This window comes from Salmo salar, chromosome 23, assembly GCF_965601325.2.
Source record: "Salmo salar chromosome 23, fSalSal1, whole genome shotgun sequence".
Lineage (NCBI taxonomy): Eukaryota > Metazoa > Chordata > Actinopteri > Salmoniformes > Salmonidae > Salmo > Salmo salar.
Genome location: NC_138313.1, coordinates 24,117,518 through 24,135,189, shown reverse-complemented (window position 1 = coordinate 24,135,189; position 17,672 = coordinate 24,117,518). Strand labels below are relative to the sequence as shown.

The 17,672-nt window shown below is 44.8% G+C and overlaps 1 protein-coding gene across 1 annotated transcript; it reads left to right on the top strand.

Annotated features, from left to right (window-relative positions):
- Nucleotides 1-17,020, top strand: LOC106584276 (flavin-containing monooxygenase 5-like). Its single transcript, XM_014169341.3, has 11 exons — nucleotides 1-322; nucleotides 578-744; nucleotides 915-1,103; nucleotides 1,224-1,389; nucleotides 1,607-1,749; nucleotides 1,920-2,119; nucleotides 4,101-4,334; nucleotides 8,990-9,111; nucleotides 9,273-9,345; nucleotides 9,571-9,819; nucleotides 9,914-17,020. The coding sequence occupies exons 2-11, from the start codon at nucleotides 613-615 to the stop codon at nucleotides 10,098-10,100; spliced, it is 1,695 nt and encodes a 564-aa protein (XP_014024816.3). The 5' UTR covers nucleotides 1-322; nucleotides 578-612; the 3' UTR covers nucleotides 10,101-17,020.
- The last annotated feature ends 652 nt before the right edge of the window (nucleotides 17,021-17,672 follow it).

The window sequence follows — 17,672 nt, the reverse complement described above, 5'->3', positions numbered from 1 at the left end:
GTTCACTTCCCGATTTGTGAACATTACTCTGCTAATATGCTGGTCAGAGTCTATGTGTGCAGGACAGGGATGTCAGCTCAGGGAAAATCAGAACGTTTGACCTAAAATACTGTTTAACTACAGACTACAGATCCAGTTATTCCAAGAATCCATCTGGAAATCTTTGCCTGGGGACCAGATGTGTGTCTGACTACAGATTCCAAGAATGTCTACATTCATCTAACCTGGGGGAAATGACACAGCGCACCAAACAATGACCTGCATTTGACACAGTTCCAGTCAGAACTACTCCAGCTGAGAGGGAGTAAAGTCTATGGATCAGGTGAGTACAGTCGCTGGTTGAGAGTCAACTTATTTTGATGAGTTTGCATTCTTATTCAGGTTTATGAAATTATCAAAAAATGCTCAGTAGTGATTGTTGGTAGAGTGAGTTGGACATTTGTTGGTTTAACCTGTCACTGCAGACGGAGGAAAGATAACGGGGATCTATGGGGTGATGCAATGGTTTCTCAACAGGCTTAGTCAGTGGAAACTGAATTAGAGCGTCTGTCACATCAGCCTGCTATTGTGTCTCCAGTCCTCTGCAGAAAGACAGACCGACACACAGGTAGTATGTCCCAACGTGTGGCAGTGATCGGGGCGGGTCCCTCAGGTCTGACCAGCATCAAGAGCTGTCTGGATGAGGGTCTGGAGCCCACCTGCTTCGAGAGCAGTGATGACATCGGGGGGTTGTGGAGGTTCAAGGTGAGGATATGAGGAAAGGAACCCACTTTGGACTATAGCGATGCACCCCTCGTAACTGCATCACCAACAGTGTTCTTGGGTGCATCCGAAATGGCACCTTACTCAGAGCCCTATTCGAGGGGGGGAAAAGGCCCTTTTAATAGAAAATAATGTAATTTGTGTGTCCACAGGAAACCCCTGAGCTGGGCCGCACTAGTATCTACCGCTCTCTGGTGGTGAACACCTCCAAGGAGATGATGTGTTTCAGTGACTTCCCTATGCCAGCTGACTACCCCAACTACATGCTGCACTCCCAGCTGCTGCAGTACTTCAGGCTTTACGCTCAACACTTTGACCTCCTCCGACACATCACCTTCCAGGTCTCCACTCTCTTTCTCCTTTTCTCTCTCCCCCTCTCTCTTCTCCTCCCCTTGATGGACCTCTCCCAGTCATTTAGCCTCTACATGACTTTCTGTGATCTGTTACTGTGTGTGTTTCAGACCAGCGTGCTGACCGTGAGACAGAGGCCAGACTTCAGTCGTTCAGGCCAGTGGGAGGTGGTGACAGAGAACGGGGAGGGACAGGAGCAGAGACACGTCTTTGACGGGGTCCTGGTGTGTTCAGGACACTACACTCAGCCTGTCTCACCGCTAGACCAGTTCCCAGGTCAGTTTAAAGCATCTAAACACTATACACTATCTAAACACAATCTACACACTATACTCTATATACAGTTTTGATACACCCATAGATGTTTCAATGTTTTGACCATAAGGTCCTCGACAAGCCTGTGGCCTATGTTTACATCTGTGAAGTGTTTTGGATGTGTGTAGCCAACAGGTACAATACCTCTTCAACCACCTGAGTGTTCTTTCCCATGCAGGCCATGAGTCGTTCCCTGGCCGCTGCCTACACAGCTGGGAGTATAAGGATGCTGATGCGTTTCGGGGGAAGAGGGTAGTGGTAGTGGGGATTGGGAACTCTGGAGGAGATATCGCTGTGGAGATCAGCCGGGCTGCAGAGAAGGTGGGGCTCACCTGTCACAGGAGGACATATTTAAGCTAATACTTTCTTGAGGTACAAAAGCGACCCAGGTTCAAACCCAGTGGTTCTCATACTGTAAAGAGAGTTTGGCCATTCATGGCTGTCTCTCTACTTCTCTGTTCTCCCTTTTCCCTTTCTCTCTTACATCCCAGACCTTCCTGAGTACCCGTAAGGGGGCGTGGGTGTTAGCTCGTATGTCCAGTAGCGGTCTCCCACTGGACATGACGGCCATCTCACGGCTCACCGTCCTGCTGACCTCCCTGCTGCCCAGAGCGCTGGTCAACTGGGCTGCAGAGAGAAGCCTTAATCACCGATACGACCACCGCCTCTACGGCCTACAGCCAACACACAGGTGACCAGCACCCTATTACAGCCAACACACAGGTGACCAGCACCCTATTACAGCCTGCACACAGGTGACCAGCACCCTATTACAGCCAACACACAGGTGATCAGCACCCTATTACAGCCTGCACACAGGTGACCAGCACCCTATTACAGCCCGAAACATAGGTGACCAGCACCCTATTACAGCACGAAACATAGGTGGCCAGCACCCTATTACAGCCAACACGCAGGTGACCAGCACCCTATTACAGCCCGAAACATAGGTGACCAGCACCCTATTACAGCACGAAACATAGGTGACCAGCACCCTATTACAGCCAACACACAGGTGACCAGCACCCTATTACAGCCAACACACAGGTGACCAGCACTCTATTACAGCCAACACACAGGTGACCAGCACCCTATTAGAGCCAACACACGGGTGACCAAGCACCCTATTAGAGCCAACACACGGGTGACCAGCACCCTATTAGAGCCAACACACAGGTGACCAGCACCCTATTAGAGCCAACACACGGGTGACCAGCACCCTATTAGAGCCAACACACGGGTGACCAGCACCCTATTAGAGCCAACACACGGGTGACCAGCACCCTATTAGAGCCAACACACGGGTGACCAGCACCCTATTAGAGCCAACACACGGGTGACCAGCACCCTATTAGAGCCAACACACGGGTGACAAGCACCCTATTAGAGCCAACACACGGGTGACAAGCACCCTATTAGAGCCAACACACGGGTGACAAGCACCCTATTAGAGCCAACACACGGGTGACCAGCACCCTATTACAGCCAACACACGGGTGACCAGCACCCTATTACAGCCTGCACACGGGTGACCAGCACCCTATTACAGCCTGCACACAGGTGACCAGCACCCTATTACAGCCAACACACAGGTGATCAGCACCCTATTACAGCCAACACACAGGTGACCAGCACCCTATTACAGCTCGAAACACAGGTGACCAGCACCCTATTACAGCCAACACACAGGTGACCAGCACCCTACTACAGCCCGAAACATAGGTGACCAGCACCCTATTACAGCCAACACACAGGTGACCAGCACCCTACTACAGACCGAAACATAGGTGACCAGCACCCTATTACAGCCAACACGCAGGTGACCAGCACCCTATTACAGCCAACACGCAGGTGACCAGCACCCTATTACAGCCCGAAACATAGGTGACCAGCACCCTATTACAGCCTGCACACAGGTGACCAGCACCCTATTACAGCCTGCAATCAGGTGACCAGCACCCTATTACAGCCAACACACAGGTGACCAGCACCCTATTACAGCCAACACACAGGTGACCAGCACCCTATTACAGCCTGCACACAGGTGACCAGCACCCTATTACAGCCAGCACACAGGTGACCAGCACCCTATTACAGCCCGAAACATAGGTGACCAGCACCCTATTACAGCCAACACACAGGTGACCAGCACCCTATTACAGCCCGAAACATAGGTGACCAGCACCCTATTACAGCCAACACACAGGTGACCAGCACCCTATTACAGCCCGAAACATAGGTGACCAGCACCCTATTACAGCCAACACACAGGTGACCAGCACCCTATTACAGCCTGCAATCAGGTGACCAGCACCCTATTACAGCCAACACACAGGTGACCAGCACCCTATTACAGCCAACATACAGGTGACCAGCACCCTATTACAGCCTGCACACAGGTGACCAGCACCCTATTACAGCCAACACACAGGTGACCAGCACCCTATTACAGCCCGAAACATAGGTGACCTGCACCCTATTACAGCCAACACACAGGTGACCAGCACCCTATTACAGCCTGCAAACAGGTGACCAGCACCCTATTACAGCCCAAAACATAGGTGTGACAAATATCAGATCGGATTTGAGAGTTTGCACTATGGCAACATTTGAAAATATAAAAAAAAGAAGCCAAAAAAAGAGATCACTCATTTCTCTCTCTGTCCTCCCAGGCTGCTAGAGCAGAAGCCGCTGATCAACGATGACCTTCCAGGCCGTATCCTGCAGGGGGCAGTAGTGCTGAAGCCAGACCTGAGAGGGTTCCAGGGGTCCGGACTGCTGTTCCAGGATGGAACCACGGAGGAGGACATCGATGCAGTGGTCTTCTGTACTGGATACAATGGCACCTTCTCCTTCCTGCCCCCGTCACTATGTTCAGGATCTGTGGGGGATCTCAACCTGTACAGGTACCTTTTATAATACTGGCTTGGACAGGTAGTCAAATCCTTACTTCCACTTAAGTCAAATTTTCACTCAGTCATGTATTGATGTCAATAGAGCAAGTTACATTTCGACTTTAGGGGTGGGGGAGGGGGGGTTGGTCCAACATAGGGTAGGGTTGTCAAACTTTTTTGGGAGGGTTGTGTGTTGTTTTTTTTTAAATCGGGCACAGGGGAGGGTAATGCATTCACCCTTCTGCAGGTTTTACTATATAATGTCTTCCATCCTAGCCAAATTTCCTCATCTGCTTGCATGCTCCTCCCCTATATCAAGGTGTTTTAGTACTTCCCTTATGCCCAGGCTATTCAACTGGCGGCCTGCGTGCCAGGATTGGTTCGTTCATTAACCTCTCTGGGCAAGGTGGGACGTGACCGTCCCACACTATTCAACAGCCAGTGAAATAGCATGGCGCGAAATAAAAAATAGCAAAAATATCATAATTTCAATTTCTCAAACATACAACTATTTTACACCATTTTAAAGATACACTTCTCCTTAATGTAACCACATTGTCCGATTTCAAAAAGGCTTTACAGTGAAAGCAAAACATTAGATTATGTTAGGAGAGTACATAGAAAAAAAATAACAACCACACAGCCATTTTCCAAGCAAGGACATGTGTCACAAAAAAACAAAACACAGCTAAATGAAGCACTAACCTTTGACGATCTTCATCAGATGACACTCCTAGGACATTATGTTACACAATACATGTATGTTTTGTTCGATAAAGTTCATATTTATATCCAAAAACAGCATTTTACATTGGCGCGTGATGTTCAGAAAATGTATTCCCACCAAAACGTCCGGTGAATGTGCACATCAATTTACAAAAATACTCATCATAAACGTTGACAAAATATATAACAATTATTTAAAGAATTATAGATAGACTACTCCTGGATGCAACCGCTGTGTCAGATTTTAAAATAGCTTTACGGAGAAAGCACATTTTTCAATATTCTGAGTACATAGCTCGCCATCACAGCAAGCTATACAGACACCCGCCAAGTTCGGGGTCACTTAAACTCAGAATTAGTATTATAAATATTCTCTTACCTTTGCTGATCTTTGTCAGAATGCACTCCCAGGACTGCTACTTTCACAAGAAATGTTGTTTTTGTTCGAAATAATCCATATTTATGTCCAAATACCTCCGTTTTGTTCGTGCGTACAGAGCACTATCCAAAGGCAATACGTGCGAGCGCAGTACCAGAGACGAAAAGTCTAAATGTTCCATTACCGTTCTTAGAAGCATGTCAAACGTTGTTTAAAATCAATCTTTATGGTATTTTTAACGTAAAAATGCGATAATTTTCCAACCGGACAATAGCATATTCATTCAAGATGAAAAAGAAGGAACGGCGCACTTGCGGGATCGCGCATATCCAATCCCTTTGTCCCCAGGCAATCCACTGATTGACTGAGCTACTATTCTCTGCCCAGTGACAGGAGAATGCTGAAAGAACTTTCTGAAGGCTGTTGACAGCCAATGGAAGCCTTAGGAAGTGCAACGTGACCCCACAGACACTGTAGTTTCGATAGAGATTCAAAAGAAGAACTACAATTCTCAGACTTTCCACTTCCTGGTTGGATTTTTATCAGGTTTTTGCCTGCCATATGAGTTCTGTTATACTCACAGACACCATTCAAACAGTTTTAGAAACTTCAGAGTATTTTCTATCCAAATCTACTAATAATATGCATTTTCTAGTTTCTGCGCCAGAGTAGTAACCAGTTTAATTTAGACTGGCCCTTTGATCAATTCTGACCCTTAATAAAATATCTGCAAATAAATCCCCGCCAAAATCTAACTTTCAGTGCCAAAATGACAAGCACTAGTGTAGTTGTCTATAGTGTGGTTTTTAGTCGTTTTTAGCGGTTTCTAGCACCTATGTGGCATGTTGATAATTCTTTCTTTATATTAATTTGGCTCTAGTGTTTGAACGGATTAAGCAACAAAATATTATGACCCGTTCCTTAAAGCTACAACATGTTTTGGGGTTGCACCTCGACTTGCTGGATGAGTGCCCTCCACTTCCTTCCTAATTACTTTTAGCAACATTTAATTGTAAAAAAACTGCTTTATTGGAGTGTGTGTGTGTGCATGAAAACTTCACACAATGTAACAATTCAAAGTGTATTCTGTATTTACTAAATGCGTAATGTGATATATTTTACAATTTAAAATAATTGCACACGCATAAAAATGTCATTATTAAAATATTGAATCAGTCGTCTTCTTCAAATGAAGGGGATGATGACAACCTTTGCAAAAGGGAGGGAATCTGATTTCATTGGTCTTCAACTCGCGGCTTAGTCATTTCATTCAGGGTAAGTGGAGTTAGCCGTGAGTTAGCCTGCCCCGGAGCAGGTTTATTCTGAAGGATTTGTTGCCATAGAAATTGACCTGCCTAAAATGTGAGCCACTTTCGTATGACCGGTTATCCTGAGTTAACTCTGAGTTGACCAAAGTTACCTCTTCAAACCAGCTTCGTAGGATACCCCTCTGATCTTCAATAGGCTAACTAGCGTCATACCACAAATAAAATAATTTCAAGCTGAACCAATTTTCAATATAAGCGGAGACGACAGGATCAGTTGTGGACACTCCAATGGTGGCTCAGGGGGAGTGTGATATGCACCGGTTTGGGTGGTGGACCATTCTTGATACACACTGGAAACTGTTGAGCGTGAAAAACCCAGCAGATTTGCAGTTCTTGACACACTCAAACCGGTGCGCCAGGCACCTACTACCATACCAGGCACCTACTACCATACCCCGTTAAAAGGCACTTAAATCTTTTGTCTTGCCAATTCACCGTTTGAATGGCACACATACACAATCCATGTCTCAAAGCTTAAAAGTCCTTCTTTAACCTGTCTCCTCCCCTTCATCTACACTGATTGAAGTGGATTTATCAGGTGACATCAATACGGGATCATAGCTTTCACCTGGATTCACCTGGTCAGTCTGTCATGGAAAGAGCAGGTGTTCCTAATGTTTTGTACACTCAGTGTAGAGTGAAACGGGACTATATAAGCACCCCCTAATTGTTTTTATTTACTCAACAGTTGATAAGGTGTATAAAGGCACAGTAGCAGGTAAGTCTGGCTGTATTTTAAGTTCTGATCCTGAGATGTGCTGTCTGTTGTGGATCATCATTCTCCCAAGTTGTCCTATAATAATGTGGCCACGTGTCCCCAGCAGGCCCAGTTATTCTCTGCCTCCTCCGATCCGAACGGCTATTCCTTGCGCCCCCAGAACCTAACGCTTCAATATGGCCTAAATATTTGTCATTTAACTTTTAAAATGTATTACTTTTTATGTGTGTCAAACACAACCAGTGACATTTTTTTGTATCTGATTAGGCTACTTCAAAAGGCTCTTGTACCTGAACACATTCGTCCAAAAATATAATTCCAGCATCCAAACTGTGCAGCGGCCATTTGATGAATGGAAAGAGACATCTGTTAGAAAACACCAAAAAGTGTGATGACATTCAGAGATTGTCAAGCCAAGCCTTTGATACTGGGTAGGCCTGCAAGGTAGGGAGGGATGTAGGCCTATTTTCTGTTTGTAGAGATTGACATAGTATTCTATTCGTTGCATATATTTTATATAATTATAAATATAGCATCAAAATGTTGCAAATCTGATTTCTACCTAGCTGATCATTGTCTGCAGCCAGCTCTGACTATAGTGTACTGAAAAAGGCAGGGAGAGTTTGCATGTCCCGCGTTGGTCGGCAAGCCCTCAATCTTCTGGCCCGTAGCCCTTCGTGGCATCGACTGGGCCACGAAATCATGCTGAAGTGGCAAAGTAGATATCCACGTTTAGAAACACAGGGTTTGTTATTTTGTGGTCGTAAACATAATTTTGAGTTAATTCTATTTCAGACAGGAAACGCCACGTATTCGTTTAACATATTGCAATCTTTTTCTAATAAATGGTTAGTTTTGGCGTTAGGCTCTGCTCCTTCGGGATAGCTCACCGCCAGAGTATGCATCATGTTAAGTTAATAATAATTTCAGGCAGTGAGCAAGCTACGCTGTACAAATCTCCCTGCAGGAAGGAAACACAGAACCAAACAGGTAGAGGCTGGGGTGGTGGCTGGGTGCAAGAAAATGCAACTGCATACCATCAAACAACAGTAGAGGTAGCAGAGAATGAGTGAGTAAAACTGATCAGCTAAATTGACCGCCATATTAAGGTAGGAAGTGTTTGTAAAATATGATTGGTGCAATGTCAGCTGATGCACCGCTGAAGCCTATACCCGGGTTCCCTGTATGAACTAGCGGTGAGCTTAATGAGCATGAGGGGGGAGGGAGGGTGTGCAATTTATTTTACAGTACAAGGGGAGGGTCACATGAATATAGTTTTTACGTTGGGGAGGGGGGCGCATTTTTTGAATGACACTTCGAGTTGGACCAGCCTACCTATCCCCTCCCTCCCCTCCCAGTAAATCTCTAACCATCCCTAAGTGGATGTTAGGATTTGCCCCTTTAAGATACAGAAGATAGATCAACGCTTAATAGATGCCAGAGGGGAAATGGTGTCATACTGTATAATTAACTTGATGTTGCTTTAGGTAAAAGGGGTTGTTTTCTTTTATTCGAGACGGGTGTTCCCTCCAGCTCTCGAGCGCCCCACGCTGGCCATCATGGGTCTGTTCCAGACTAAAGGACCCATCTTTCCTGCAGTGGAGATGCAGGCCCGCTGGGTCACGAGGGTCATCGCAGGTACACGCACACCTGGTCTAAACTAATCTTGGCAACCCAAACCCTAAAATCTCACAAACTACAATACCATTTATCTTACATAGTCTGTCCACAAGAGATTAGGTTTAAACACACACACATATTGGAATGACACAAACCTGTCACAAACCTGTTTGTTGAAGGGTTGACCCAGCTCCCACCACGGAAAACGATGCTGTCCAAAATCGAGACGGAGACGAAGCGGAACATGAAGAGGTAAACAACACGAAGAAGAGCTGCCTCAATACCAGTGGCCATTTGCCTTGCTTTGTCATGAGTGATTACCTTGCCTGTGAACTGCAGACTTGTCAGTTCCCAAATCTAGGGCCTAGGCTGTTCAAAGTGAAATTAAGGCCTAGAGGTCACGAACAACTTCTCTCTCCTCCCAATTTCTCTCTCTTTCTCCCTCTCCTCCATCCTCTCCCCTTCTCTCTCTCTCAGTTGCCTGTGTCCCAGACAGGCAGCTCTCCATGTGGATTATATACCATACCTGGACTCCCTGGCTGAGCAGGTGGGGGTTCGTCCCAACATCCTAGGGCTGCTGCTGAGGGAGCCTAGTGTGGGGCTGCGTGTACTGCTGGGGCCCTGCACCCCTTACCAGTACCGCCTAAGAGGGCCAGGAAAGTGGGACGGGGCCCGACAGGCCATCCTCACTCAGTGGGAGCGCGTAGCCCAGCCCTTCAGAACCAGGTAGGTAGCCCAAAGGGTAGACGGGCAGATTCATTTCCCCTTGGGAATCAATAGAATATCATCTCCTATTTTGTATGTATTCATTCTATTCCAGGCTGGAGCCAGAACCCCCCAGGCCCTTGGTCCTTCTGTCCCCCTTGCTGATCACGCTGTCCGCTGGAGCTGTGATGCTAGCTGTGGTCCTCTCCCAGTGTAAACTGACCTTAGGTCTACAGGACCTACTACAGGACTCAACTCACCTGCTGGACTGGCTCTCAGCACTACTATGGGGCTCGGCGTAGAAGCAGCCTATATAGCAACAGATCTAGGATCTACATTAACACTCTATTGCCTCCACTATGGACCAGGCCCTCTGTTTCTTTTCTTCTTTCTTCTCGTCAAGACCAGTATGTAGGGGATCTTTTTTCAGGCGTTTTGTTTACGCCTGCTACGTTAGGTTAGGCTGTATCTGACCTAGCAGACTGCTTTCATTGTCTTACAGAAACACTCATTAGCTGTGCTTGGTGAAAGTAAGACCTCTCTAAAACTCTTACTCTTATTTGATTTCTTCGGTTAGCTCTAACGCTTAAACCGCGTAAGCTATTAATATGAAACCAACTTTAAAATGTGCAGACAGCCCCGACTTAGCGCGCTTGAGAAATTATTTTTGATAAATAATTATGATAAATATCTGCTCTGGATTGAGATTCAAAGATGTTTGCAGAAAAAAATGGGGTGTCAGCTATAACATGACATCTTGAGTTTCAAAAAAATTCTTTGATTATTGAACTCCAGTAAGAAGGGGATTTACACCTGGTAACAGAATTACATCATGGGTCCCTGATCTGTACTACATAGACATGCCAAATGATGTATCCTGAATAGGAACACAAAGGTAGAAATATGCAATATCATATGGGTATTATTCTACACACTGGCTATTATTCTAATGAGCTCTGCCCTTAACAAGACCACATTTGGTTGGTCTGGACCAGACCAAATCTGAACCAATTATAGACGTCTATGTTTCACAAGTTTGGACATCACAGTACAGTAGAGTACAATACAGCACATCACAGTAGAGTTCAAGTATAGTTCAGTAGAGTATAGTACAATATATTATACTGTACTCTAGTGTTCTCTACTGTACTATACTGAACTTTACTCGACTGTAGGTCTACTGTATGGAACTATACTCAACTTTACTTGTCTTTGCTGTACTGTACTCTACTGCAGGGGTTCCCAAACGTTTTTGCTTTGTGACCCACCAATCGAAGTGTCTTTAAGAGTAGCGACCCACCATAGGTGTTGAGTGGTGAAGAAACATACGCAGACCAAAAAATAAGTAAACAATATCATCCTTGCAGTGGAGAGAAAATGTTGCAATTTCAAAGCTAATCTCCTGCAATTCCACATATCCTGTAATGGAGCTGAAATAACATTTTGCGGTTTTAAAGCCAAAGTCCTGCAATTCTATGCATTTTACCATGATGAGGGAAAAAATTGCAGTCTTTTAAGCTAATTTCCTACAATTCTAAGTATTTTGACATGGCTAATGCTGTTTTCTTATGCTCAAATATTATTTAAAAAATCAATGAGGACCTGATTGTCTAGCTTTTATCTTGTTGATTGTATATATACAGTACCAGTCAAGAGTTTGGACACCTACTCATTCAAAGGTTTTTCTTTATTTTTATTATTTCTACATTGTAGAATAATAGTGAAGACATCAAAACTATGAAATAACACATATGGAATCATGTAGAAACCAAAAAAGTGTTAAACAAATCCAAATATATTTTATATTTGAGATTCTTCAAAGTAGCCACCCTTTGCCTTGATGACAACTTTGCACACTCTTGGCATTCTCTCAACCAGCATCATGAGATAGTCACCTGGAATGCATTTCAATTAACAGGTCACCGATCATGGATGTCTATGTTTGGGCCAAATCAATGCCGTTCTGGACTGGACCAAAAATCGACATCTGTGGACTGACCGATTTGGTAACAAACAGTAAAAACACTATTTACTAATTGGTAGGTCTACCTTTACTTGTTATTTCTGTGAAATCATGAGGGAGAGAAAATAAAAAATCTTATAGATATGTAGGGTTTTGGTAACAGAATTACAAGGCACAAAGCAATGTTTCTTAAACTTAAAGGCAAATAATTTCTCTAACTAAACGTGTTGATATTAGTTGTCAGGGGTCTTTACTTCAACATTACTGTGTTTTGATATATTTCTAATACCTTTTAAGACTATTTCTGGTAGATATTTTCTAAGACTCCTTTTCCATCTGTCTGACCAGAAATCAAGGCCTTACTTATGCCTAATTTTTAAGATAGAAATGCCTTCATTTCCCCCAAAAATATAGACTCTTAGCTTTCATTTGACACCCAATGGAAATTATATATGGAAATGACCATATATAATTTAACTACATCAACATTTAAAATCAACCCCAATGCATTTGAATGACAATCAAGGGGCCATAGACTTCAATCATAAAAATGGAGACGCTACTACTCTTGAACCGCTATCAACTCCAAACCAACATTGAAATGTGCAGACTGACCCAACTTAGATTGTTTGCATACTACGTTTTGATACTGTATATACTTTTTGACCTATAATCATTTAAAATGTGCATAATTACATTACAGTCAGTTGTTTCTATGAGAGGTAGATAGTCACAGCGACACTGCTTTCTAACCATTCAAGCAAGAAACACCAAAACCAATTTTAGGATGATGGAAACACTTCACACATTCATCGATTATTTACCTTAATTTCCGGACTATTGAGCGCACCTGAATATAAGCCGCACCCACTGAATTTAAAAAAAAATATTGTTTTGAACATAAATAAGCCGCACATGTCTATAAGCCGCAGGTGCCTACCGGTACATCGAAACAAATTTACACAGGCTTTAACGAAACACGGCTTGTAACAAAAAATACAAATTAGCAGTAAACAGTAGCCTACCAAGAAAGTCATTGCTCCAGACCAAGCTCCCGTGCAGCAGCTCTATTTCCTTTTCCAACAGCCAGATCAATCGCCTTCAACTTGAAAGCTGTGTCGTGTCTTTGGCTATGTCGGATTAAGTGATATGACATGCTAACTTATAAAATGATTTCTCTGTAATTAATATTACCTGATTAAGCTAATCATGTAAATGTAATTAACTAGAAAGTCGGGGCACCACGGAAGAACGTTTATAGAGCTGTTATCTTCCGAATAAACTCTTAAAATACTTAGTAATATTTTACCTCGATAGCAGTCAATATTAACCCTTGTCTTATTTTCAGTCTCATAATGAAAGTTGTAAGTTCTTGGCTATCTTCACGAACCCTGGCTAACAAGTTGAATCAGCAATACAAAATTGGGTTTAATTATTTATTTACTAAATACCTAACTAATCACACAGAATTACAAATACACAGAATACAATGTCGTCATACAGAAAACGTCCCGGTAGACGGAACAGATATGACGGCTGGTTACACAAAGGAAAGGGGGTTGGGCTTGAATGAAAGAGCGGGAAGATTTAGGAACAGAGAAACAGCAGCTATGCTATCGTAAATACATTATCTTATGCATTCTAAATTACCGCCCATTTGGAAAAGGAAAATGCAATAAATATTTACTCTGAGCTGCGCTTCGGTAGATTGGTTGTAGATGCTGGCCGGGTTGGCCAACAGATCTTCCTGTTACTCGGAAGAATGTCTCTGGTGGTCAATTGGATACGTGGTGGTATCTTCGTCCGTCTGTTAGACTGGATCCGTCGTCCGTCCTTTCCTAGCCCACGTTACAGCGGCAGCTGCTAACTCAACGGCTAGGAAGTATCACTTCTGTAGTGAATAAGCTCAAAGTTCATACCATTTGCCATCAAAGCTCACGCCGAGGTTGGCATAGTTCTGTCCTTGATATGTGTGTCTCCTTCTAACGTGGAGGCTGCAGCCCTCCCGTACTGGAACTACCTGGTTATCTTTTCGTCAAAGGATTATATAGTGGAGAGGGGGAGGGAGGTGTTTCATCGTTTATAACCCCTGTCTCTTCACAGGGTTGGCCACTGATCGAGCAGGGCACTTTCCTTATGAAAACCCAAATCTCTCATTCGGAAGCTAAAATTACATTTCATCTCCTAACAAACATTTTCAATATCAAACATTTGAATTGCATAACAATTCCATGTGACTCTGATAACTAGAGGGTGTATACTTTCTCAGATACAATTTATGTCGTCCTGTCATCAGTCATAATGTCTCAGATGACAACTGAACTGACATACATACTCATTACGTTCCCAAGCATATTTCCAACTGGTTTTATTAACCAAATATGTGGTACCTTTCCACATTTGTTTGATGTTCCCAGACTCTCTATATTTAACAGGACAGCAGTCCTTCAGTAGGGTCAGTAAGAGAGGGGATGGGGGAAAGGTATTTATGGGGGGGTCATAAACCTTACCCACAGGCCAACGTCATGACAGCTGCATCATATGCATTTCTCCGTGTCTTTGCCATGATGAGGGTGACAAAATGACTACCGTAATCAGAATGATGGGAAGTTTGAGCGCGCTCGAATTAATCTAAACCCTAAACAAAAAAGTTGTTTGACCTTAACCCGTTCGGCAATGTCATTGGTCTAATGAAAGCTTCATGCCGGCAAAAAACTGAGCATGTCACAGAATGTGTGTTTTTTTATTTATTTAATTTTTTGAAAGCGGGAAAAATCCATATATTAGCCGCGTCATTGTTTAAGCCGCGAGGTTCAAAGCGTGGGAAAAAAGTAGCGGTTTATAGTCCGGAAATTACGGTAATTCCTCCATCCTTTAAAAGTCTAATGCTGCTTTTTTTTTTAAATCTCAGTATCAAATTATTTGTGGATAATAATTAAGTACCTTACTGTGATTGTTGTCAATGAAAATGGTCAAAAAGTAACAAAAATAACTAGAATTTTGCTAGGACTGTCTGGGAGTGGTCTCAGTAAGGAGGGGAAAACTGAAGTAGCTGTTATTGACAGAGAGGTTTGTAAAGCTCTTTCATATTGGTCTATTAACAAATTTATTTTTCAATCAGCTCTTACACTAAAAAGGCATTATCATAATTTTCACAATTTCACAGTATTATTCCAAACTTAAGAACACAGTGGTAGACAATTGAAATGCAACTGCTCTTTAACCATTTCCGCTACAAACATTAAAACAACTTTAACATTTTGTCACGTCCTGACCAGTATAGAGGATATTTTGTTATTGTAGTTTGGTCAGGACGTGGCAGAGGGTAGTTTATTTATGTATTACGGGGTTTTTGGTCACTGGTCTATGTTTGTATTTCTATGTGTATATTCTAGGGTAGTTTTTCTATGTGTAGGTTGGGTGCTGGACTCTCAATTGGAGGCAGGTGTTTCTAGTTGCCTCTGATTAGGAGTCCTATAAATAGGTGTGTTTTTTGTTTGTCACTGGTGGGTAGTTGTTTGAGAGCACTGCTTTTGTTGAGCCTGCTTCTCTATTCCTGTCGTTAGTTTGTTTATTCTTTTTCCGTGGTGTTCTCATTTTATTTAATAAATATGTTGAGCACGCAACCCGCTGCGCCTTGGTCCCATTCTCTCTTCCACGACAGCTGTGACAGAACTACCCACCAAAAATGGACCAAGCAGCGGAGGAGGGAGCAACGGATGGACTATCGTGAGACATGGACAGAACTAAGGATAAGCATTTCCAGGGCTATGGAGGAGTTAAGGGAGTCTGAGAGGCAGCCCCAAAAAAATTTTTGGGGGGGGGCACAAGGGTAGTTTGGCTGCGCGTGGATGGAGCCCCAGGCCAGCTCCCCGTACCCTTTTTGGGCAGAGACATACTGGACAGGTCCCGTGCTTTGGGGTGATGGGTGCTGTGGCAAGGCCGGGTATTTTCAGGCCGGTATGCGCAGTACCAGCGCCCCGCATGTGCCAGGGGAAAGTGGGCATCCAGCCAGTACGGGTGATACCAGTCCTGCGCTCGAGACCGCCAGCACGCCTCTACGGTCCAGTGTTTCCCGCTCCACGCACTAGCCCTGAGGTGCGTGTCTCCAGGCTGGCACGTCCAGTACCAGCCCCACGCATCAGGCTTCTAGTGCGTCAACCCAGTCCGACTCGGCCTGTTCCCGCTCCCCGCACTAGCCCTGAGGTGCGTGTGCCCAGACTGGCACATCCAGTACCAGCCCCACGCATCAGGCTTCTAGTGCGTCAGCCCAGCCTCGCCAGTCAGGAGCCGCCAGAGCCGCCCGCCAGTCAGGGGCCGCCAGAGCCGCCCGCCAGTCAGGGGCCGCCAGAGCCGCCCGCCAGTCAGGGGCCGCCAGAGCCGCCCGCCAGTCAGGGGCCGCCAGAGCCGCCCGCCTGTCAGGGGCCGCCAGAGCGGCCCCGCCTGTCAGGGGCCGCCAGAGCGGCCCCGCCTGTCAGGGGCCGCCAGAGCGGGCCCGCCTGTCAGGGGCCGCCAGAGAGGGCCCGCCTGTCAGGGGCCGCCAGAGCGGGCCCGCCTGTCAGGGGCCGCCAGAGCGGGCCCGCCTGTCAGGGCGCAGCAAGAATCGCCCACCAGCCGGGCGAAGTCAGGGTCGCCCACCAGTCCTCCGACGCGGCCAGGGGCGCCGCCTAAGTGGGCGACGCCGAGGGTGGAGCGGGGTCCACGTCCCGCACCTGAGCCGCCTCCGATATAGGAGGGTTGGGGAGGGGGGGGTGTAGCACAGTGCCGTCGTTGACGGCAGCCACCCTCCCTTCCCTCCCTTTAGTTTAGGGGGATTTTTTTGTTTGTTTTGTGGGTTTTCAGTGTTTTGTGAATGTGCATCAGGGGTCTGCACCTTTTGGGGGGGGGGGGGTACTGTCACGTCCTGACCAGTATAGAGGATATTTTGTTATTGTAGTTTGGTCAGGACGTGGCAGAGGGTAGTTTATTTATGTATTACGGGGTTTTTGGTCACTGGTCTATGTTTGTATTTCTATGTGTATATTCTAGGGTAGTTTTTCTATGTGTAGGTTGGGTGCTGGACTCTCAATTGGAGGCAGGTGTTTCTAGTTGCCTCTGATTGGGAGTCCTATAAATAGGTGTGTGTTTTGTTTGTCACTGGTGGATAGTTGTTTGAGAGCACTGCTTTTTTTGAGCCTGCTTCTCTGTTCCTGTCGTTAGTTTGTTTATTCTTTTTCCGTGGTGTTCTCATTTTATTTAATAAATATGTTGAGCACGCAACCCGCTGCACCTTGGTCCCATTCTCTCTTCCACGACAGCTGTGACACATTTTCAAACTTTATAAATGATGACTATTAAAACCGGCCTAAATTAGCATAAATAACCAATAGTAACTCTTGAACCGTTCAAGCTTGAATATGTTCTGGCTATCCTATCCTTTCAATCAATCAATCAATCAATACTTCAAGACAAGCTAGCAAGCACACACATTTTCTTCAGGAAATGTACTTTTCTAGTTATTATTATTCGCCTTCCATTGCCACCTGTACTGCCAATGTGTGTGTTTCTTGTGCTCCCTTGATTGTATTATCTGTGTCTAACTTTTTTGTGTAATTGCTGCTGATCTTGTCATGCAGGGCTCCCTTGAGAAAGAAACATTTGAGATTAGCGGGACTCCCTGCTTAAATAAAAGTGAAATGAAAATAAATAACATTAAACCATCTTTCATAGTTGTTAGCCTTTACCCTCTAGTTTGTACTCTTGAAGTTATGTCCAGCCTCTTTCTGTACCTGTTCAACCAAAGCAACGTCCTACTGAAGAAGGCAGTGTAGAAAGATATGTCTTTGGCATTTAAACAGCAATAAAGGAAATGTAAAACAGTGTGTGATGAGGTTCGGGGTTTGTCTCATCTCTTGACTAATCAGTCACACAC